Source organism: Monodelphis domestica, chromosome 3 (genome assembly GCF_027887165.1).
Source record: "Monodelphis domestica isolate mMonDom1 chromosome 3, mMonDom1.pri, whole genome shotgun sequence".
In the NCBI taxonomy this organism is placed as follows: domain Eukaryota; kingdom Metazoa; phylum Chordata; class Mammalia; order Didelphimorphia; family Didelphidae; genus Monodelphis; species Monodelphis domestica.
Genome location: NC_077229.1, coordinates 106,095,598 through 106,120,916, shown reverse-complemented (window position 1 = coordinate 106,120,916; position 25,319 = coordinate 106,095,598). Strand labels below are relative to the sequence as shown.

The 25,319-nt window shown below is 37.6% G+C and overlaps 1 protein-coding gene across 1 annotated transcript in view; it reads left to right on the top strand.

Moving 5' to 3' along the window:
• The window catches only part of LOC100619691 (zinc finger protein 250-like), a 50,376-nt gene that overhangs the window by 3,993 nt on the left and 21,064 nt on the right, over nucleotides 1–25,319 (top strand). The window contains exons 2-4 of the mRNA XM_007488866.3: nucleotides 3,769–3,842; nucleotides 6,046–6,192; nucleotides 12,405–12,554. Coding sequence (XP_007488928.2) covers nucleotides 3,769–3,842; nucleotides 6,046–6,192; nucleotides 12,405–12,554 — 371 coding nt within the window. The remainder of the gene's footprint in view (nucleotides 1–3,768; nucleotides 3,843–6,045; nucleotides 6,193–12,404; nucleotides 12,555–25,319) is intronic.

Sequence of the window (25,319 nt, the reverse complement as noted above, 5' to 3'; positions counted from 1 at the left end):
TTTTTTATGCTAAACTTTCTGTTTCTAAAGTATATTCTTTCCTTTCTGTTAAGTTACTTTTGTCTTGTGCTGAGAAATGTTGCAAAACACTGTTGCTTGGATCTAATTTTTCATGTTCTTTGCTTTTAAAGTTATAATGTCCTAATAAGTTTAAGGTTTTTGTATTACAGACTCTTGCCAATTCTGTTCCTTCCTCTTTCTTTGTAGCTTGTTCCACTGTTCCAAAAATTTTCTCTAATCTCTGTTACATCATTATCTAATTGGATTTCTTCTTCTATCTGCTCTTTAGTTTTATTTTGTGCTTTTGGACCCCAAATTTCTATTTGCATGCAGTCTCCTTCCTTTTCATTTTCCCCATTACCTTTCCCATCTCTCCTTTTTGGTGTTACCACATGCACTTGGCTTCATAACTGACTTTGTTTAGCAGCACCTGAGACTACTTGTGAATAACATGGTTTTGCTCCTTGTTGGATGTATCTCTCCATGGTTTCTAAATTTGATGCTTGCGGTGAATTCTTGCAATTACAATGACAACATTTTGCATTTGCTTGTGTGTTGTTGCTGCTATACTTTATGTTGCTTTTCCAGGATCTCTGTTTCTTGTTAGCTTGGACTAATTGTGCCTTTAAATAACAGTCTTAAACCATGTGACTCATTTTTCCACATAGGAAACATTTGGGTACATTTCTCCTTTGATTGTTTTGTGTGTAATTCCTTGTGCGTTTGTATGATTGCAGAGTGGCTAGATTTATTATTTCTTCAATTTCTTTATATTTAATTGTGCTATTTGCCTCCTTGAGCTTGGTTTTAAGCTCTTTTATTATTTCATCCTTTTCCTCTAGGATTTCTTTATGACCTGTGAATATGTAAGTTGCACTTTTTCTTAAATCTTCCAGACTTAGTGTTTCCCAGTCTGGGCATTGAAGTTTAAAATATGATCTTATAGGTGTGTTAATGCCTTTCACAAATTGTCTCCTTATGTGTTGGAGATTTTGTTCAATTAAATTTTCAAATCCAAGCACATCTGCTACTTTAATTATTCTATCAAGGAACTTTGATGGATGTTCCCCACTTGCCTGTCTCAATTTCCCAAATTGTCCCCAAGTATCTGGTCTTTTTGAAAAACTTTTCATTGCCTCTAATAGATCTTCTCTGGCCTTTTTTAGATAATGCAGATTTTCATTATTAGATAACTCCAAATCTGTTCCTTCCTCTGACCATGATATTAAATTCAGATTGTTTCTTGTTTCATCAAGGAATTGTTGCTTTTCCCTTTTTGAAAATAATTCTGAGAGAAGAATTTCAGTGTCCTGGAAATTTGGATCATAAAGCCTAATTGCTCTTTTAAATCCTTTCAAACATCTCACAGGCTCTGAAAACCAGGAAGGCATCTGTTTTTTCAGACTTTCAAGGTCTGCTGCTGTAAATGGCTTATGTGTTTTAATATGAATTATGCCTCTGTCTGGTTGTAGGCTTGTTTAATCTCTTGGTGGCAATAGTGGTATTACCCCTTCAACCACATCTGTTTTTCCTTGCTTAGTTATATTGTTATTTTTAGGTATGTCTTGTTGTGTGTTAATATATTTGACACTTTGTTTCTCCTCAGTCAGTTGCTTAATCATTTGCTTTAGTTGCATCATCTCCTCCCTCAAGGTTAAAATCATCACAGCCATTTTATTGTCTTTTGCTTTTTTCCCATAAATTAGATGCACACATTTTTTTTAGGGCATAGCATAATTGGATTAAGAAGAATAATGCTCCAGCATATGTGGGAATGAATGAAATCAAGTGATTTACACTTATATTCAGCCATTGAAAATTTTCATAGATAGTAAGCAGAAAACAAATATAATCTGGAATCTTGACAAAACATAAGTTGTAAACCATATAAAAGAAATGTTTAATCAAGGCTAAATAACCCATGGCAAGAAATAGGTTTTTTTTTTTTGCTGTCTTGTATCTTGAAAAGCCTTTTGTAATGGGAAAAAAAATGTTTTTAAGTCTGGCCCTTTAAGAGTCACCTCCTCCCTTCAGAAGGAGTGGTTTATTTGGCTGTGGTGTTGCTAGGCAGATTAGTTGCACTCAATACTACTCTCAAAATGACTGCTTTCCACAGTCACCCAAGCTTTTGAAATGTATGTAGGCCCAATCTCTCTGAAACATCTCTGACCCCTCCAACTAAATTCTTCCCAAATTCTTGGCAAAATAGGTTGGAAAACCTAGCTGGCTCTTCTAAAAACTGAAATATTTATAGCTAAAATAAGATGGGATTGAAGAACAGGGGATACTTAAGGTTTTGTAGCAGGGAATAGAGGAGTTGAAGAGAGAGAGGAAATATGGCTGCCGGTGAGGTAAAAGGAGAGAGATGTCCCCTACTGAGAAGCTATTTTTGAAAAAATGGGGTTCCTGAGAAATGAGCCACTTATGATAGCCTGAGGGGATGTCTTCTCTATAGATTGATGTTGCAGATACCCCAGAACAGATAAGCATAGACCCTCATGAGGGACAAGCCTCTCCCCAGACCAAGATTTCCCAGCAGGGGTCCAATAAGGACCGTTTATATTTGAATGGCTGTCCTGAGGTTCAGCTCCCTCTATGTCCCATGAAATGTTAGTCCTTTTATCTAACTGTGATATTCAAATAAAGATAAATTTTAATAACAAGTTTGGATTGGGGAGGTATCAGGGAAGAGGGATTTCCCTAGATGAGGTTTGAGTCTCTCTCAGCTTTTGAGCTGAGGCCAGGCCTCACAGCTTGGTGGAGGGTTTCTGTTATTACTGTCTATGCTAATGCTAGCTTTCTTAAGTTCAAAGTCTTAACAGTAGATAGCAAGAGGAAGAAAGTTCTGATCTTCAGAGGTGGTTGGGCCTGTCTCTTTGGGCTGATGCCCCTAAAAACCAACCTTACAGTCCAAACTGCTTCCCTTAAATCCTTTTGTCCAACAAACACAATCACATGGATCCAGGTAGAGCACACAATTGGGAAATTCAGGAATAGAGGCAATTCTATCCAGAGACAGGGAGAGAGCTCCTTCCACTTCCAGGACCAGAAAGAAAGTCAGTCAGAAGACCAACTGCCATTCCCAGTTGCCCCTTCCCCCACCAACTGTCAGTCTTGTCAATATCTTCTCTCTAACACTCCACAAGTATATAAACTTAGTAAGCAATGCACACCAATTGCCTAACAAATTGGGAACAAGTCCCTTTCTCAGCTTTGGGCTGTACCCAAATGTGGGAGAGACAGACTTTTAGACATTAAAAACAAGTAATCAAGTAAGGATAATTAACTAAAAGAAAAATACAATAGTAAGTAATCTGATTTCTAATTGAATAAAAGATTAGGAACAGAGGGGAGGAGTGAATAAGTACTGATGGAGGTAAGCAGTGATGGAGAATAGGACTCAGTGCTTTGAGATCCTAGGCTTTTAATAGTTAGCAAATAATGTAAATTAGAATGTAGTAAAGTATAAACCATCCTGTGCTTTCCCTGTGCCTTCTATCCAGCTGATAAGAGCTTGCCTAACATTTCCAGCCTGAGCATACCCAAGATATCTCAGTGGTTGAAAGGTAATGTTAAACAGGACATGGCACTGGGGATCTTTGCAATTAAGAGAAAATCTTTATCATTAGGGGAAATTTCCCAAACTCTGTACATGCCCCCTTTCTCTTTTTGCACCCTAAAGTTCACCTTATGGAGTTTGACTCTTATAAACATACCTCTACCTGAAAGAGTACCCACCTCCTCAATGCCCATTTTCCTGTTTTTTAGCTTGGAACTTCTCCAAAATGCCCAGGGAAGGAACATTCTTAGGAAAGATAGAGAGTTCCCAGGAACAGGGGGAGGTAATCCCCCAAACTCTCTATGAATCTAGCAACCTATATCACTGCAGCATTGCAGTCATTCCATCGCTGCAGAGGCCTTTTTTCCATCACCTGGCTTTTTCTTCCACTTTGACCACATACTATCTGTATCATCCTTGAATAAACACCTTCATGTGTTCGGATTGATGAGTCTGAGCTGAGCCTCTAGTTCTTTGGGCAAGAACCATCACTTGCTCTCCCACATAAACTCACTCTCCCATAAAGATACAATTCCCTGAATTCAGAAAAAGAAGTATCCCACTCCCACCAAGTGTCTGTAAACAATCAAAAGAACATGGAAATAATAACTGATTGATCAGTATAGTGTCAGTTTCCAGATAAAAAATAGGTGTTGCTTGAGATTCACAATTGTGAGAAAACTCCTGGTATCAAGCTTTGGACTTGATTTTCTGGTCAGCATAACCTAGGTCCTTAGTTAAGGATCTCTAAGCAACAGATAGAGGTTCCCAGCCATGCAAGGTTAGGTTCAAACAATAAAATAAAATTTTCTCCTAATTTTCACAATTGGATAAAGTTTTCTCACAAGACTAGAATGGGATTAGATCCATATTTAACTAGAAAGGTACCTGAGCTAACTCCTAAATTAAATCAAAAGATGGAAGCAGTGTAGTTCATTTGAGTTCCACAATTAACCACTTGCTGTCCTAATCCCCTCTGTTCCCCCAAACACACACATACACACACACACTCACAATCAGATATACCAAGTGACAAAGCTTAAACCTTTTGACTACAAGAGCACTGCTTTTTCCATTACATAAAACTACTTCTTATTTAGTAATAAATCAATATAGTCACCAAAGATCTATCTTCTTAAATGTATTAAAGCCATCCTCTTGTCAATGGGGAAAAGTTTTTTAATGTAAGTTGGAAGGGGCTCAGTGGATTAAGAGCTAAGCCTGGAGGCAGGAGGTCCTGGTTCAAATCTGGCCTCAGACCCTTCCTACCTGTGTGAGTCTGGGCAAGTCACTTAACACCCAAAGTCTTGCCCTTACTTGCTCGTCTGCCTTGGAATAGATACATAGTATTGGTTCTTAAGTTGTAAAATACTTCATATTAAAGTAGGGTTTCCCTGTTAGATAAAAAATAGATGTATACACACATATGTGGATACATAAATACATACATAGTACATAGATCTTTTTATTTCATTTTTACTATTATGCAAAATGTACTTCCATAGTGGAGACTGTTGTAAGAGCACATTCATACATAACCAAAACATCAAAATAAAACCATAAGTACCCTGATGCAAAAAAATAGTAAGTATGCTTTCATCTCCATCCATCTAACTCAATAGTTCTTCCTCTAGAGGTGGATAGTATTACCAGTCATAAGTCTTTCAGGATTGTCCCAGATCATTTCATTGCTGAGAGTAGCTAAGTTTTCACAACTGATCATTCTAAAATATTGTTGTTACTGTGTATAATGTTCTCCCAGTTCTGCTTATTTTGCTCTGCATCATTTCCTTCAAATCTTTCCAACTTTTTCTGAAATAATGTCACTTATGATTTCTTAGCATAATAGTATTCCATCACCAACATGTACCACAATTTGTTCAGCCATTCCACAATTGATGGACATTACCTTCATTTCCAATTCTTTGCCACTACAAAAGAGCTGCTATAAATATTTTTTTGTAAAAGCAGCTCCTTTCCCTTTTTTTATAGTCTCTATAGGATACAGACTCAATTGTGGTATTTATTACCAGATCAAAGGGTATCCAGTTTTATAGCCCTTTGGGCATCATTCCAAATTGCCCTCCAGAATGGTTGGATCAGTTCACAATTCCACCAACAATTCATTAGTATCCCAATTTTGCCACATCCTCTCCAACATTTGTCACTTTCCTTTACTTCCACATTGGCCAATCTGATAAATGTGAAGTTTCAATTTTAATTTCTTCAATCAAAAGTGATTTATAACATTTTTTCATATGATTCTTGATGACTTTGATTTCTTCACACATGGATCTTTCCATATCATTGTTTTCTTTTATAACCCTAGGCATTTTGTTTTATGCATTTAAAACCATTCTGAGAAAGGGTCCACGAGTTTCACCAGATTGCCCGAGGTGAACCAGGTCACACACAAAAAGATGAAGAACCTCTGCCAACCTGCTCTCCACAAACCACCTTAACTTTCTTCCTTGCCTGACTTTCAGAGCCCATCTGCCAGGGAACCGATGGGAGGGCTCCAAGTCCTCCCTACTTCCTAGAGGAACCCGGAAGTGGGAGCTGTCCGACAACCGCGGAGGCGGAGCTAGAGCAGGATGATTGCCTGCCTGGGACAGATGCTCGAAGTTCAGCAGGTGATGCGGAAAGGCTTCTTGGTGGCTTGTCCGGGGAGATCTAGCTGACTCTGAACCGGCCCGCCCCTGTGGTTGGGACCCTCCACAGTCCCCTTCTGGTTTAGACAGAGCGCAGGTCCCGTCTCCCCACCCGTACTCCCTGTATCTCTTCACTAGGGGAGGATCTAGTGGACTCTTAAGCCTCAAGGAAAGGTCTAAGTCGGAGTCGGAGACGTTCCCCACCCCGCACCCATCCAGAAGGGAAGCGGTTTGGGCCTCACCACTTACGTGACTCTGGAAGATGAGGGGTTTGAATGCTGATACTTTATCTTCCCCATCTCTAAATAGATGGATTTGGCCCAGGGAGTATATGAGATCATTCCAATTCTAAACCTATGATCCTGTGAGCTTCCCCCCTTTTCTTTCTGCCTTCTTTTAGCTGTGCTTTATCTTCCCCATCTCTAAATAGATGGATTTGGCCCAGGGAGTATATGAGATCATTCCAATTCTAAACCTATGATCCTGTCAGCTTCCCCCCTTTTCTTTCTGCCTTCTTTTAGCTGTGCTCTGTGTCAGTGTCCTGATAGAAAGAAAACCCGTCTAACCCTGGTACCCTTTTTACCTGCCCCAACATAGATCCCAAAACTTTGTTCATAAAGGGCCTGAAAAAGAGTTTGAGTAGAAAGTTTGACAAATTTTGTTAGATCAAAGTGGTAGGAAGGGGGTGTTGCCATACTTCCCTGGCTTTACTGGCTGATTGGGTAGATGCCCCTAAACCAGTTAAGCGTAACAAAATTTCTTGCTTGAGAATGGGAAACGTTCATATGTGGAATACATGGCATGGACCCTAAAGAAAGCAAGGCATTATCAATTAAGGAGAGACAATACAGAATAGTGGGGAAAGCTTTATATTTAGAAAAATATAGGTTCATCTGTATAATTGTAATGAATAAAATTGGCCCCAAAGAAAAGTTAGGAAAAATGTTCTTTTCCCTTCATTGCTAAGGTGGGAAACTATAGGTGTGGAATAGTATGTGTACTATCAAATATGATGAATGCATTGCTTAACGTTGCTGGAATACAATATTTGCTACTAATGAAGATTTGACTTAAAGAATTTTTAAAATATCTGGATTCAAATCACTGACTTGCTGCTTACTGCTTTCATGATCTTGAAAAAAATATTTTATCTGTTAGCCTGTTTTCCTACCTAACTCTAAAATCTATGAATCCTATAAGAGTCAAGAAGAATGATATTTATCATTAAAAAGGCATAAAATTCAAGTCTAAGCAGTTCAAATCCAAAAACATTTATTAAGTAACGACTATGAGCAACACACTAAGCTAGGTGCTGGATATACAGGCAACCTAAACAACATTTGTCCTTAAGAAGCTTTCAATCTACTATAAGCAGGGTAACCAGAGTGACACTTAGCACTACATATACATGTTTGATCCCTATAAGAATATCGGTAAGTCTATTCAGCAAGTATTATCCTCATTTTATGGAGTGAAAAATTAAATGATATACATGTAAATAAAATAAGGTTTTGCAGATAATGATAAATATAGGGTTGGTTGTTTTTTTTAAAGGAGAATTGTCAAAAGTCATGGATCATCAATGACTATAAGTATTAAAAAGGCAAAAATCAAATCTGAATAAGAAAATGAACTTTCCTGGAAGATACTGTAAATGAATATGTCATTAGATCTTACTCTTTATTGTTTCTAAATGCCACTGGAGAATGACTGACCTATTTTATTTGACTTGTGTCTTTGGAGAATTTCATACTCTGAGATTTTAGCAAACTAATGTCTTACTATCCTGTTCTCATTTTGTGATTTTAATCATTCCTGATTCTGCATCTATCCACAAGGACAGCAAGTCTTCTCAGGAGACAAAGGTCCTAGAGCAGTGGTTCTCAACCTTTCTAATGCCATGATCCCGCAATACAGTTCCTCATGTTGCAGTGACCCCAAACCAAAAAATTATTTTGGTGGCTACTTCAAAACTGTAATTTTGCTACAGTTATGATTCGGAATGTAAATACCTGATATGCATTATGTATTCTCATTGCTACAAATTGAGAGGTTGAGAACCGCTGTCCTAGAGACACCTTGAGACACCCTATTCTACCTGCTATCCACTTTTCTGCTACCAACTTCTCTTCACCTGCCATTATTCAGAGATTTCCTTCTGCCTCTGTGATCACCAACACAGTACTCACTCCCTTTGTATCTGAGCCTCCCCATCTTAGATGTCAGCAAAACACCTTTACCATAATTCTTCATCAGAATAACTCAAGATCTGTGATACATCTTCTCTCCTCTGATAAAAATCATATTCTCTTGTCTTAGGAACAGATCACTATTGAGTTAGTTGTAATCTAAAAAATCCCATCACCTCATAGCCAACATTCTCATGCTTAACTAATATTTAAATAGCATTTTAGAATATACAAAGTACTTTCTGAACAACTCTGTGAGGTAGTGTATTACTGAAACAGTATAAATAAACAGGCACTCTCCAAGAAGTGGTGGTGTTTTACTCATAGTCACCTGATTTTTGACTTCACTAAACAGTCTATCCAGTTTTTCCTTTGTTCATTAAATTCCAGTAGCTCCTACTTCCTCTGGAATTATATATGATCTTGTCTGGCCTATAAAGTTTTCACAACTTGGCTCCAACTTAACTTTCCAAGATTCTTACAAACTATACTTTTTCACACTCTCTTTTGTCCAACTGGGTGGACCTTCCTGCTGTTGCTCACATTTTTTATTTTTCTTTTCCTTTTATCCCTGCTTTTATATAGACTGCCCTCCGGGTCTAGAATACACTTCATCCTTACTTCATGCTCTTAGAATACCTACTTTCCTTCAAAGTTAAGGTCAAACACTTCTTGCATGATTCTTTCCCTTATTTTTCCAGCTACTAGTGGCTTCCCAAAAATTAGTTTATATTTATTGTGTGCATGTGTGTGTACACTTTTATCTATAAGTGGCGTCTTTCATGATAGAATATAGACTCCTTGGGGGCAGTAACTAATTCATTTTTGTCTTTGTATTCATAGTGCTTAATAAATAGTAAGCAATTAATGAATCTTGTTGATTGAACAGTCACCAAACCTTTGAACTAAATGGAATATTAAAGAGCCTCAAAAAAAATCCCTTCTGAATATTCCTGCCAAAATCATCCAGACTTTACTCAGACTTTTTGTAAAGAGGAATCTATCTTTCTTCAGGCAACAATACACTTCTAAAACCAGCCCAGAACTCTGATCTGATTAGGACAAAAGATAGCAAGGCTACATGCTCACTTATTTTTGACCCTGTAACCTCTTAATATGTTCAGTTATTTTCTCTTATATCTAACTCTGTATCCCCATTTTGGGTTTTCTTGGAAAGATTGTAATTTATCACTTGTTAATAGAAAGTATGGATGTGTCCTTTTATTTCATTCACTGTATTTGATGAATTTTATTGTTTTTCTTTAGTCAAAGAGTCCTATCTCACTGGGGAGGATTTTCCTGATATTTACATTGTCAAAGTTACACCTATCCATTTTGGTTCTGCTTTGTTCACTCTTCATTCTTTTGTAAAAATCTTCCTAGTTGTCTCTGAATTCTTCATATTTATCATTTCTTATGGTACAATAATGTTAAATTTATATGAATGTCATAATTTGTTCAGGCATTTAATAACCATTGGGAACATTTTGTTTCCAGCTATCTTTTATCTGAAATAATAATGTAATTATTTTTATATATGTGGGTCTTTTATTAATAATAATAAATTCCTTCAGATGTAGTCCCAGGAGTAGGATCTCTTGGTTAAAGGATATGAATAATTTAGTAACTTGCACAGTTTAATGTTGTATTCCAAAGTGATTAAGCTAATTCATAGTTCCACCAGCAGTGAATTATTTATTATGACTGTCGTCCAGTAACCCTTCTTGCAATGAATTTTCTCCTTACTATAGGATTTTTACTAGCTTAATGGTTGTAAAGTACATAAGCATTATATTCAACATGCATTTCTTTGATCATTAGTGATTTTTAAGAATTTTCATGTGACTTTATTTCTTCTTTTGAGAATTTCATATTCTTTGACCATTTGTCTTTTGAGGACTCACTTTCAAAGCTTTGTATTTTATATTTGTTTCTGTTGATATTTGCTTCTCTCAAAGTTAACTTTTTTCAAACAAGAAGAAAAGGTAACAAGTATGTTTTGATTATTTTGTTTCCGTTTATAAGAACAGATCTGAGAATGGAATTTGACTAAGACAAGAATTTCTTGATAAGGTTGAATTACATGGAAAAGTATCAGATATTTTCACAAAAGATGTTTCCCAGTACCCTGAGTTTAGAGAGTGCAATGATGAGGGCGATAGTTTAGAAAGATAAATAAAGCCTAGAGGAAATAAACAAAATATATCCATTTTGCAATGGATATAGACCTTCTCAAGAAGTAACAATCATATGCAAGAAAACTACCATCAGAAAGTCTGTAAACATGAATTTATTAGGTACTTCAGATGGAGCTCAAAGTTTATTACATATCAGAGAGATGTGTACAAAAGAGAAAAGAGATGTGTGTTACATGTGTTCGGAGTTTCTCCTAGCATTCAACTTTTATTGATCAGGGAATATATTGTATAGGGAAGCACTACAGGTGTAGTGATCATGATAAGGTCTTTAGTCATAAGACATTAAAGAATTTACACAAGAAATAAACTTTATAAATGTAACAAATGTTACAAAACCTTTAGTCATAGCTCACATCTTGCTGTACATTAGAAAATTCACACTGGAGGAAAGGCTTATGGATATAAAGAATGTAGCAAAAATTTTAGTAGGAACTCTAATTTTTCAACATGAGAGGATTTGTACTATAGAGAAACCCTGTGAGTATACTGGACTCTTTCACTCAGTCATCAGGATTTTTTCAGCATCAGAGAACTCATACACATGAGAAACGTTTCCTATGTGATAGATGTGGGAAAACATTCCTTCAATTTGATAGATTTTGTTTGCCATCAAAGAACTGGAGAAAAATACTATGAATGTAATGGATGTGGAAAAGCCTTCAGTTACCCTTCAGTCTTTAACATAGGAAAGCTTATTGATGGGCAGAAATTATTTAATGTAATCAATGTGCAAATGATTTCAGAAGAGGATCAAATCTTAATGAACACAAGAGTTCATACTGGAGAAAGGCCATATGAATATAATAAATGTGGGAAAACCTTCAGGCAGAGTTTTGACCTCAAATGAATCAGATAATTCATATAGGAAAGAAACTCTATGAATATACTTACTGTGGGAAAGTCTTCAATTGTAGTTCATATCTTGATTCCCATCAGAAGATTCATGCTAAAGAGAAGTCATATGCATGTATCAAGTGTGGGAAACCCTACTCTAGCCTAATCCAACATCAGAGGATTCATACTGGAGAGAAGGTGTTAGAATGTAATGAGTGTAGAAAAATCTTCAGCCATAGGATCAGACTTACACTTCATCAGAGAATTCATACTAGAAAGAAGCTGTTTGCATATAATAAGTGTGGAAGAGCCTTCAGCCAAAGGTTCAAATGCTACATGCAAGAATCCATACTAAAGAGAAGCCATGTAAATGTAATGAATGTGGGAAAGTCTTTGGTTGAAACCTAGCCTTTTCTTACACTAGAGTTTATACTTGAAAACGTTTATGTGAAAAAAGACATCAGGGAAAGTGATTTACAGGTCACTTCCCATTCAGCAAAAGAAAAATCACTCAAGTTCACTTGTGAATGTAATGGGTATAAGGGAAAGAAGAGCATTGTGAAGTATAGTTCATTATGTGTCAAATGCTTTTAAGCTAAGAACAGTAAAAATCTTTGATTCAATTTGTATGGTATGCCAATTACATTTTCTGTAGACTGGTATAATTCTCTTCTTTCTCTATTTCTTTCTCTTTACCGGTAAATACTTATAATTTAGTATAAAGTCTCTAAGATTCATTTTTATTCATAACACCACTTATCCTCTAAAATCTGAAGAACAAACAAAAGACTTCTTGGCACAGGTCTTAGGTCAAATTTGAACCCAGGACCTCTTGTCTCTAGGCTTGACACATAAGCAAAAATATATTTACTAAGAGCAAAGCATGAAAAAGGAGAAGGAAGGGTCAGGTCTAATAGCTTCAATGCTTTTCAGAGGCTCGCACCGCTCCTCTGGGTCTCTGTTTTCCTTCTAGGTCTGCATCCCCAGTCTAGGCTTCATCCCAACGGCTACCGAGTAAGGCCTCCAGAGTTCCTAGAGCGTCCTAGAACGGAAGTGCAGGGAGCAAGCAAGAGAAAGCCACAGCACTTCCTGTTTGCGGAGGCTCGGGGGCAGCTAGTGAGCGGTAAGTGAGCAGGGCTGGATGGTCTAGTAGGTACGAGACCCTTCTCTCCGTTGCTTCCCTCCCCACTTCCACATCTTTTCCATCTCCTTCCTCCCTCCCTCCACAGAGAAGGCCGTCCCTGGCCCCTGGTCGGAGTCGGGGACGGGGAGGTGAGGGGTGGGGTTTGAAGTTGCTGCGTCACCCAGGCTGCGGCCCCTGCCGGTGAGATTCACCCTACCTTGGGGTAGACCTTAGACAGATGTCAGTGGACTTTTTGGCTAAACGATAAAATACACGAAGGGGAGTTATGTAAACTGAAGCCAGACTGAATTGTTTTAGATGCCAAACAGGAGCTTTTATTTTATCTTTGAGGCAAAAAGGAATTACTGGAAGCTCTTTAGGAAGTGACTTAGCCAGCTTTAGGAATACCACTTCTGAAGCTGTGAAGAGGAGAGATTAGATAAGATAATGTGACAAAATTGTCCAGGAAGTCATTCACTAGATATTGGCTGCCAGTGACAAATCGATGATGAAGAGATAGAAGAAAACTGCAGTGTAATGCTCATAGCAAAAACTACACTGAACGTTTACCATTGTCAGGAATCCCCAAGCATTAGTTTTAAGTTACTTTATATAGATTTTGGCTACATTGAGCAGAATGGGTATAATGGATATTGGGCATAATTTCTTTTTAAAATTTAATTTTTCCCTATTTACATGTACAGTTTCCAACATTTTTTAAAGAATTTTGAGTCTTGAATTCTCTCCCTCCTTATTTCCCCCCTCTCAGATGGTAAGCAGTCTCATAGATTTTACATGTGCAGTAATATAAAACATTTTTCCATATTAATCCTTTTTTGTTGAAAGAAACTAAAAAAAAAATTTTAAGGAAGTGAAAAAAGTTTGCTTTGGTCTGGATTCAGACTCCCATCAGTTTTTTCTCTGGAAACATATGCCATTTTTTGTCAGATAGCATGGCTGTCACAGTGTACAGTGTTCTCTGGGTTCTGCTTGCTTAACTCTTTTTAAGTTCCTGTAAGTCTTTCCAGGTTTTTCTGAGCTTCTCCTGCTCATCATTTCTTACATCACAATAGTATTCCATTACAATTACATACTATAATTAACACAGCCATTTGCCAAATGATGAATATCCCTTCATTTTCAAATCTTTGACCCTCACAAAAAAAGAGCTGCTTCAAACATTTTTTTTACATGTAGCTCCTTCCCCTTTTTGCTTTTTCTCTCTTTGGGATACAAACCTAGTAATGATACTGCTAGGTAAAAAGGTATGTACTGTTTTATATCCCTTTGGGCAAAGGTCCATATTGTTCTCCAGAATGGTTGAATCGGTTTACATCTTCCCCAACAGTACATTAATGTCTCCATTTTCCTACATCCCCTTCAAGTTTTGTCATTTTCCCTTTTTGTCTTAATAGCAAATCACATTGATTTGGAGAGGTACCTTAGAAGTGTTTTAATTTGCATTTCTCTAATAGTGATTTGGAGTATTTTGTTTGTTTGACCACAGAGAGCTTTAATTACTTTGAGAACTGCCTGTTCCTGTTGTATGAATTTAATGTAAATTAAACCCCTTATTCTCTTTGAAAACCTATTCTGGTCGTTATCCTTTGACTGGGCCACTTCTGGATCCTGGATCTCCCAGAAGAGGTTGGTTTTAGTCCTGTACCACTCCTGGTGTCTGGAAGATGGTGCTCTCACTCAGACTGAAGTGAAGTTTGTCCAACTGTAGACATCCAGAAGGAGTGAAGTAAATGACTTTATAAGAAAGGGGACTGATGAAACAAGTTGCTATTTTGGGGGTATTCGACTATTTTTGGATATGGGATTCTTTTTTGGGGTCTGTTTGACTCTTGGTGTGCTTGGGCTGGAGACTCTTGCTGCCATGGTGGCTTTTGGCTAGTAGATAGAGATAGCCTGGCAAACTCAAATTAATTAGGCTAAGCCTATGTAATAGGCTTAATCATAATCATATGATTATCTTTCTATTACTTTTGCTAATAAATAATTATAAACTAATACATAGTCTCCAGAAATAATTTTAATCATAACAATATCCTTTAACCATTTATCAGTTAAAAAATGACATTCCTATACATTTGACTCATTTCACTGTGTAGTTGAGAAATCAGGCCTTTATTAGAATGACTCCTAAAATTTTTTGCACCATTATGAGTGCTATGTATTATTATCCATCCTTTTTCCTTCTATTTTGTTTCTGACTACTACCTCCCCCAATGTTCTCTTTTCTGTCAGCTCTACCCCCACCCCACAATCTCTCATCCTTGTCCCTTCCTACTTTGCTATAGGGTAAGATAGATTTCTATACACAATTGATTGTGCTTGTTCTTTCCTCATTGAGCCAATTCCATTGAGAGTAAGTTTCACATGCTCACCTCCTCACCTTCCTCATCTTCCCCTCCACTGTAATAGCTCTTTTATTTGCAATAATTTACCCCATTCTATTTTTCCCTTCCCCCTCTTCCCAATACATTCCTCTTTCTCATGCCTTAATTTTTTTTAGCTATTATCCCATCATATTCAAGTCATACCCTTGCTCTCTGTCTATATATATACTCCTAACTACCCTAATAATGATAAAATTCTTAGCAATTAGAAGACTCATCAACCCATACATATAAACTGTAATAGTTAAAATTAATTTATGCTAGTAGCTTTTATAACTTTATTACATCAAAGTAGTGATAGCAAAGAGAGGGAAATGTAGGAAAGAGGTAGAGTTGCTTAGCTTATTACACTATTTGCTGCCATGATGATTGAAATTCACCACCAACACAGGTTCCTTCAGGTTTCAAGCTCCAGCCAGAAGAGACCAAACAGTCTCCTGGTCTCACCTTATAAGCAGTTTTCTCCACCTACTAGGTCACCCACATCACATCTCAGGAACCAACCATAGTTCCTTAATTTGCCTGGTATTGCCCAGGGGGGGGCAGTTCCTCTGGGATCAGTTTCCTGTCTTATTGGTTTCAACTTCCTTTCTCTGAGGGTTTGTCTATGCCTGCACATCTCAATGGTCTTTGACCTCCCAGATCACTAATTGATGACATCAAATAAAGAGACATAATGGAGACAAAAAACTTTAATTTTATTTTTATTTCTCTTTCCTATATACCTTTTAATGCTTCTCAGGAGTCTTGTATTTGAATGTCAGATTTTCTATTCAGCTCAAGTTTTTTCATCAGGTTATGTATGAAAATCTTCAATTTCATTGACTACCCATTTTTTTTTTACTCTAAAATATCATATTCCAGGACCTCCAATACTTTAATGTAGAAACTGCTAAATTTTGTATTATTCTAATTATAACTCCACAATATTTTGAATTGTTTCTTTTTGGCTGTTTGTAATATTTTCTCCTTGACCTGTGAGTTCTGGAATTTGGCTAATTCCAGGCAGTTACCCTTTTGGGATCTCTTTCAGGAAGTGATCAATGGATTCTTTCGATTTCTGTTTTACCCTCTGGTTTTAGAATATTGGGGCAGTTTTCCTTGATAATTTCTTTGAAGCTCTTTTTTTGATCATGGCTTTCAGATAGTCCAGTAATTCTTAGATTATGCCTCCTGGATTTATTTTCTAGGTCAGTTGTTTTCCAATGAGATAGTTCACATCTTCTCTTGTTTTTTTTTCCCCCATTCTTTTGACATTATTTTGACATTATTTCTTGACGTCTTGTGGAGTCATTAGCTTCCACTTGCCCAGTTCTCATTTTTTAGGTATGATTTTCTTGAGTGAGCTTTTGCATCTCCTTTTCCCTTTGGCCAATTCTAATTTTTAAAGAGTTCTTTTCCTCGGTGAATTTTTATAACTTTTTTTTTTTCCAATAGGGTCAATTCTGCCTTTTAAAAAGTCCTTCTCTCTAGTAATTTTTTGTAGTTTATCTTTTTCCATTTGACCAGTTCCACTTTTTAAGAAGTTCTCTTCAGAAAGTAAGGGTTAAAATAGGGTTTGACAAAACAAGAGAGCAGCTTTTAATAATTTAATTTTAATAACAATATAGTAGAGTTGTAAATTAATATTGTCCTTGTAAGCCACAGAAAAGAAAATTTTTAGCAGCTTTTAACAATTAACAATTTAGTTTAATTAAAATAGTGCTAGTAAAAGAATATAGTAAAGGAGGGAAAGATAGAAAAGAAGAAAGAGATTACTAATCTTATGCCCAATAAATATACCTAAAATTCCCAATAACTCCCCTAACTGTCTTCTGAGGACAGCTTCTTCTTGCCTGGCAAACACCAGGCCTAATCTAACCTACTTTATAAATTATTCACTAATTACATAACTCCGTAAAATAATGGATAGCCACCATATCACTCCTTTAATCAGTTTTCTATAGCAGCCTAAAGTAGCCAAGTGACAGCAGATCTTGCCTATGAAACAGATCTTCTGCTCTCTAGAGATCCCAGAGGCAAAAAACCCTTTAAAGGCTAAAAAGCTAAAAGGCCTTTTGGTAAGCTCAGGCCCTCCTTTATATTCCAGCAACTAAACCCCAATCCACACTACCAGCAACCAACCCACAACAACCAACTCATGCCCAGCAGCCAAATTCCCCACAACTCTCAGCCTTAACTATTAGCAAGTAATCCACCAGCTCTCAGCAGTTGATTCTCCTAACTGTCAGCAACTAACAGCCTGCAATTGATGCTGGCTCAGCAGGGGACTTCCTGACTCCTACCTCCTGTCACTGTGACTGGTAAATCCCTACAAGTCTCTGGTAAGACGACCTCCAGGTCCCCTGTAAATTCAAGAAATTAATGAATACCTTTTTACAAGTGGATTTTTGTGCCTCTTTTGCCAATGACCTATTTTGTTTTTTTAGATATTTATTTCTTCAGTGTTTTTTTTTACCTCTTTTACTTAGCTATTGACTCTTTTCATAACTTTCCTGTATCACTCTCATTTCCTTTCCCAATTTTTTCTTCTGTATTTCTTATTTGATTTTAAAAATTCCTCCTCATTGATTTTTTGGGGCTTGAGAGCAATTCACATTTTTACTAGAGGCTCTGGATGCAACAATATTGACTTTGTTGTCTTCTTCTGAATTCATCTTTTGGTCTTCCCTGTCACCAAAATAATTTTCTTTGTTGAGTTTATTATTTTTTTTGTCATTTTGCTCATTTTTCTGGCCTTTTTCTTTTCTCTTCATTAAAAAAAATCTGTTAAAATTGGGCTCTGAACTGGTGAAGGGAGCACTATTCTAAGCTTCAGGTTCTTTGTGTAGCTGCCTTGAAAGCAAGCTCTGGTTATCTATCTGCTGTCAGTTCTTTGGTATGATGTAAAGAAAGGTGTGTTTAATATTCTTCTGCCCTGTGCTCTGGTCTCTGAGCTACCACAAACACTCTTTTCTCCCTTGAAACAGTAACCAAGGTCCCCTGTTCCCCAGCAACCCCCAGTACTGGTTTGTGCTATTGCTCCTGCTCACCCTGTGACCGTACCCTAGGACTTTGACCTGGATCTGCATATGGGTAACACAACAAGAGTCTTGTACCAAGAATTTGCAAATGAACCGCTAAAATCTTCTTTTTGATCACTGTGTGAATCGTCCCTCCTCCCCTCCCAATCATTTGTGACTGAGAGTTTTAGCAGCTCCCCAGGCCTGTTGCCGTGGTGGGACTTACCTTTGCATGCTGCTTTGCATTCCACTTCCACCCTGGTATATCAAATCTTTCATACCAGCCTTCTAAGTTGTTTTGGGCTGAAAAATTATTCACCCCATCTTTTTGTGGGTTTATTCTGCTCCAGAATTCATTTTGAGATGTTCAAAATGTAAGGAATTAAAATTAAGTATTTGACTAAATATATATGAGAATTCTAAGATAGTACAAAGATATGGTAAAAGAAGAGAAATGTAAAAGAGGGTAGAGTAAGAAGTCTAGCCTATCACCCTAAATGTTGGTCTGGTCCCCAGCTCAACCCACACAGCTCAACCCCACAGCTAGAATTAATCTCTCTAGAAGCCAGGAAAGGAGGGTCAGCTTCTCATCACCCAAGCCAAAGCTCCAAAGGAGAAGATCCAGGAGCAGTCTTACCAGAAGTAGTCCAAGAGCTAGAGTCCCAGGTTGAACTCCTAAGTCGTAGCTCCAAGCCACAGTCCCAGTCCAAGATCCTCCAAGTCTAAAATTCAACCTGAAGACCCCCTTGGACAGAAAGTTCAGGACTTTTATAGTCCTTTTCCCAAGTCACTTCCTGTCCCTTCCTCCACTTTATGGGAGCTAATTGCAGTCTTAATATTTGCTTAGCACTGCCCAGGGGGTGGTCAGTCGCTTCTGGAATAGACACCTACTTTTAGCAAGTGACTTACAGATCTCCCCTACTTGGTTTTAAATAGGAGTATTTTCAGTTTTTGTTGATTAATTTAAAAATAAGCAAAGGGAGAGTTAATCCTATCTTCAAATATCATAGTTGTTTGGAGGATAGTTTGATAAAGATCCAATCAGTCTGTATAACCACCTCTGTCTCTTGGTTCTGCCCTGGTACAATGGAATTTCAAAGAACAGTCAGGGAAAATAAAAATTTACACTTCAGAGACAAGACGGCAGAAGAGGAAGATATATATTAGGAAAACCAGGAAATGAGCCAGTTACCATAGGAACTTTAGTTGCTAACTCAAACTTAATTTTATAGATTTTAATATGGTATATGATGTGCTCATTTTAAGTAAATGGTAAGTGTTCTTATTGTAGTACAGTTATCCCTCACTATATTGTGGTTCACTTATTGTGGCTTCACTATATCACGGGTTTGTTTGTTTGTTTTTTAATCTAATTCTGTATCATGGAGTTTTCACTATTTCTCAGGATTTTGTGGATGAATACAGTATTGTCCACAATGGAAATGCAGTATGCCACTACCACTTGTGCAAATTTGCCAACGTGAGATTGTACACAACACATTATTATTGGCTGATGGAATGAAGGGTGACCAACCACAGCTCTGTGTTCTGTGTCCTGGGCACTGACTAACTCAGTGACTGTAACATCAGTCTGTTTGCTCTCCTGCTACTTCTGGAATGTAATTCCTGCGATAGGTGAGGAATCACATACTTCCTTTTCTGTATCACATTTGTGTATCTTAGATCATATTCTTATACATCCTAGCTATTTCTTAGAATATCTTCATATAAGTTTTCTGGCAAGCATTTCTAAAGGTTGATGCAAGTATTATGATACTTTGACTACAACAACAAAGCAAAATCATACACTAATGATTATTAGTATTATATAACACAGGGTTTTCAAAACTTTCTTGATCTGGCCTATGTATTTTACAACCAACCCCAATGTCCCAGACAGATAGATATTCCGTTATAAACATAAATGTGTTTTAGTTCTGTTCCTTGCTTTCCAATTTAGTTCAGATAATTGGTAATATTGGGGATTTGTCAGCTACAAATGTGCAGCATTCAGCTCCCACTGAGGTACTGAATATATGCAAAGTATATGTTTTGCCATTAGGCCACAATATCTATGCAAATTTCAAAATCAAGATCATTCCTGGGGCCAAGGGCATCTAGTTTTAGAAAGTTATTTCAGTCCAGAAATTTTTACAAAGGTGCTGAAATTATACCTTAGATAGATTCTTTAAAAGGAATTTTCTCCTTAATCCAAAAGAGTGTCTCTGAAAGAGGTAGACTGGCCAGATCCTTTATCCAGATCTGACCAGGAATAACAAGATAAGAATTAGCAGAACTTGAAAGATCTCAAAATGATCACTAATTACTCAAGATGAAATTGAGACTTACATCATATTTATATAATTATGAAGGAGGTCCCACTGATCACTCATAATTTATATCAGATATAATTAGTCCCAAAATGAACCATTAGTTTTGGCCAAGATGATAAATAATTAATCTTACTTGCCTCTTGCTTATTTTCCCAAGGGTCAGAGGGTGAAGGGATACAAGATTTCAAAGATTCCTAGTCTTGCCCAAGTATTCAACCAGAAATATAATAGATCCTCCTGTTAAAACATGAATTTCCTCAGCCAAATCCTCCTGTTTGAATCCTGAATCACAGTACCATGTCATTAGGGAATTGGTGCAACTGCTTAGTTGATTTTCTCAGAGTTTAATGACTTAGGTCTAATGCAGAAAACATAATACAGACAAAATATACAAAATCCTAATCTGTCTCTGGGATTTTATAAATAGGACCACAATTTACCGGTCCGTTGGTTTTTCCCACAGTTTGAAATCTGCTTTGTGCATGCTAGCAGGTTGCCAGGCTAGAAAACTTGAGTTTGATCCAACTTAGTTGGTTGTATCAAGATCACCAACAATTGTGACAAATTTTCTGCATGTGAGTTAACTAGGTATTGCTGCCAGTGAGCAATCACTGACTCTGAAATAGGGTAAAAAATGCAGTTTGATATGCTCAGAGTGCAACTATACTGAATGTTTAACATTAAGTCAGTGTACTCCATGCATCAGTTTTAAGCTACCTTATATAGGTTTCGAATATATAAACTGGATAGGTACAATGGCATTTCAAAGAGCAGTTGGGTGTGGGGTTTTCCTTAATGGACTTCCCTGACCAGCAGGGTCCCACAAGGGAAGGGGCTCACCTTTGTGATGGGACCCAAGGAGAGGTAGGAACCGAGAACCAGGGTGGAAATGAAAGACACCGACAAATCAGTGATTGGATAGGGCAGGCAACCCCTATGATTTTCCTTAAGGCGGAAAATGAGGATAATGGAATACAAGGTGGTTGAGGAGATTAAGATAGAGAATGCAGGCCGAGATGGTCACAGCCTCGGGGAAGGAAAGGACTTGGAGGAGAAAGAGAGAGAGAGAAACGGTAATCCTATCTAGGTAAAGAACCTTCCTAAAAAGAGAAAATTCCAGGGGTTGCCTTGCTTTTATTGATGAGGAGGCAGAGGGATGCCTCTAATCACGTAACAATTACATCACATATCTTAGACAATCATGATTGGGTGGTACAATGGAGGGAACACCTTTTGGGCGTGTAGGACATAACCACGCTTTCCCGGGCAAGTCTCCGAACATGTTAATGGACTTGTGTTGGGCAATAGGTCTCGTGATCAGGTCAAGGTTACCTTCACAAACCTTATCGGTAAAGCCTCATGCTTGGAGACACAGTAATAATACAGTCATCTATATTTCATAGATGTGAATATGCTTGGGATGCTACAGTTGGGGAAGATTTACACTTCAGCGAAGAGATAGCAGAAGGGAGGAAGATCTGTGTCAAGAGTTTAAAATGGAATACAAGCAGTAACACTGGAGCTGTAATTGCTCTCTCAAGCTTGATTTTGCAGACTAGCTTAGCATGTGTTGTGCTTATCTTAAGTAAAAGGCAGTAAGAAACTTAAGGTAGAAATTTTCTTAGCACATTAGAGATTTAAGAGCTATGAGGGACTGAATCAAGGTAATGGCCGTCTAAGTGAAGATAAGTAAATGAATGTGAGAGATATGAAGTAGAATTGCTAAGACTTGGCAATGGACAAGATAGGGTGATGGAGAACAAGGAAGTAAAAAATAATTTATTAATCACTCCCCATGTGCTGGTTACTGTGCTAAGTACTTTACAAGTATCTTCACAACAATCTTGGAAGGTAGGTGCTATTATTATCTCAGTCTTATGGTTGAGGAAACTGAGACAGAGGTTAAGTAAGTTGGCTGAGGGTCACTTAATTAGTAAATGTCTAAGACTGGATTTGAATTCACGTCTTTCTGACTCCAGGTCCAATGTTTACTATCCACTGCCTCTGTTAATTGCAAACCTGATTAATAGGAAAGATGATGTTCTCAATGAAAATAAAGAAATTATTAAGAGACTCAAGTAGGGGAAGATAAGTTCCATTTTGGACTTACTGAGTTTGAAGTGCCTGTGGAACTTATGGTTGAAAATGTCCCATAGGTAGCTAGCTCCTGATGCCCAGGAGACTAGGTCTGGGAATACAGATATGAGAATCATCTTTATAGATGATAATTGAACCTGTGAGAATAGATGAGATCACCAAGAGAGAGTTTAGAGAGAGAAGTTCCAAGATAGGATCTTTTGATGTACTCTCAGGATATAGAACATAAATGATGATCCAGCACAGGAGACTGAAGAGTAGCTAGATAAGTAGGGGAAATGAGAGAGAAGTGTCACATAAACTCAGAGAGTATAAAACATCTTAATGATGATTTTTGATACCCTTGAACATTAATAGAATATAGATTTATATCACTGTAAGAGACTTTAGAGACCATCCAGTCCAACTGTCATTTTATAAATGACGAAACCAATTTGATGAGTTTAAATAACTTCCCAGAGATGACACTATCAGCAAGAGGAAGAAGCAGGATTTGAGCTCAGGTCCTCCTACTCCCAGGCCAGTACTTTTTCTGTGCTGCAATAAACTATCTAGGCAGGTGGCTAAGCCAGATTGAGGGGTAACTCACAGACCTCAAACCTATCAGTGAGATAGGGTGCTGTCTACCATAAACATGTGAAGACTCCTGGCAGAAGGGGCAGATGAAAACACTTTGTTCCAACAGCCATGAAGGCAGCCGAAGGACACTGTGAAGCACTTAGAGTTTGGTCAAAAATCAGAGGAGCCAAGGTCATCATCCATTGCATCCAGAGCCATCTCTGGGCATCTTGAGTTTCATCCTGCCATTGGACTTTGATGACTGGAAGAGTGAGACTGACGACTTTGTGCAACTCTTCCTCACTTCAGTCTAATTTATGATCAAGTTTGCAAAAGACATCAACCAATTTCTATCATTTTGGTCTTCAAGTACAACTAACCAATTAAGATTACCACACTTGCAATCTTGTGGGAGTTGCAAAATATGAAAATGGGCAAAGAAAATAGGAATTAGACATTAAGTGATGATAATTGACATTCATTTAGTGCTTTAAGTTTTAAAAAGCACTTTCCATAATCAGTCTTATTTGATCCTCACAACAACCCTGTGAAGTAGATATACAGATTTGTCATCTCCATTTTACATGAGAAGAGATAGGTTCAAAGGCATTAAAAATCAACAGCACTTATTAAGTGAATGCCATGATCCTAAGTTCTGATGATAGAAAATAAAGTGATCAAATTTCAAGAACTCATCACCCCTCCCCTACTTCACCTACCTTTCCAGAGTCCAAGCGAGCAGGGGACAAACTTCTAAGTTCTAGAAGGGAGGCTGGGTGAGGTCAACATAAGATTTACCCTTAAGAGAAACTAGAATCAAAACACTGGGAGGCTGAGGAAACATTGATATAGGCCGCAGAGCTTAGGGAGAGGGGGCAGATTACAGCAAAAAGCCACAGAGACCTGAAAAAGGCCCTCGGGCTAAAACCTCTGCAGCACTCAATACAGAGACTTTCCTACACTCCACACCCAGACCCAGTGCAGCAAGACTAGGGACCCCAGGAGGCTGAGGAAACAGAGATAGGGCATGGAGCTTAAGCAGAGAGAAGTGGCTCAAAGCAAAATGCCACAGAGACCCCAAAAATAGCTTGCAGGTAAAAGCCTTTCAAATGCTTAATACAGAGACTTGCCTACACTCTACACCCAGACCTCTGCAAAGCAACCTATAAGTTCTTAGGGGTTGGACCTGCCACTAAGAGCATCTGGACACTGCCGAGGATAGGGGAAAATATCCTCAGGGCAAAAACCTCTCCAGAGCCCAATACAAAGATCACCCACATTCATAAGTTATATGTCTGACCAAGAAGGAACAAGGCAATGGTCACCAACTCCCAGGAACTAAAATCCACAAACACTAAAAAAAAAAAAAAAGAAAATTTTGATCCTTGATAATTTTTATGCCAAAAAAGCCCAGACTAAGAAGAGACAGCAGAAGATGAGAAACAATTAAACAATCCAAACCTTCAAAAAAAATGGAAATTGGTCACAAGTTCTTGTAGACTTTAAATCTGAGATTGTCAGAAAAATGGAAGAGATGTGGCAAGAAAAGTGGGAAATAGTCCAAAAAAGAAAATAACAGTTTAAAAGACAGGATCTCCCACTTGGAAATTGAAGCCCAGAAATCAAATGAAATAATAAGCAAATTGAAGACCAGAAATGACCTGCTGGAAGCCATGAAAAGCAGGATAGATTAAACCAAAAAGAAAAATCAAAAGCTCTAAGCTGAAAACCAGTCACTAAAAACTATAATTGGGCAAGTAGAAGCCAATGATCTCACAAGGCAGCAAGAATTAATAAAGCAAAGTCAAAAGAATGACAGATTAGAAGACAACACAAAATATCTCATTGAGAGGGTGGTTGACCTCAAAAATAGATCTTAGAGAGACAATTTGAGAATCATAAGCCTACCTAAAAACCTGGAAACAAACAGAAACCTTGATACCATACTACAAGAAATTATCCAGAAAACTGCCTTGAGGTTCTGCAACAAGAGGGCAAAATAGACATTGAAAGAGTCCATAGATTAACTGCTATACTAAATCATCAAAAGACAACCCCAAGGAATGTAATTGCCAAATTCAAGAGCTTCCAAGCTAAGGAGAAAATATTACAAGAAGCCAGAAAAAGACAATTCAGATATCAAGGAGCACTAATCGGGATTACATGAGATCTGGCAGCCTCCACACTATAAGACCTCAAGGCTTGGAATATGATATTCAGAAAGACAAGAGAATTGGGTCTACAACCAAGGATCACCTACTCAATAAAACTGACTATATATTTCCAGGGGAAAGTATGGTCATTCAACAAAAAGACTTCCAAATATTTCTAAAGAAAAGCCCAGAACTAAACAGAAAATTTGATATTGAA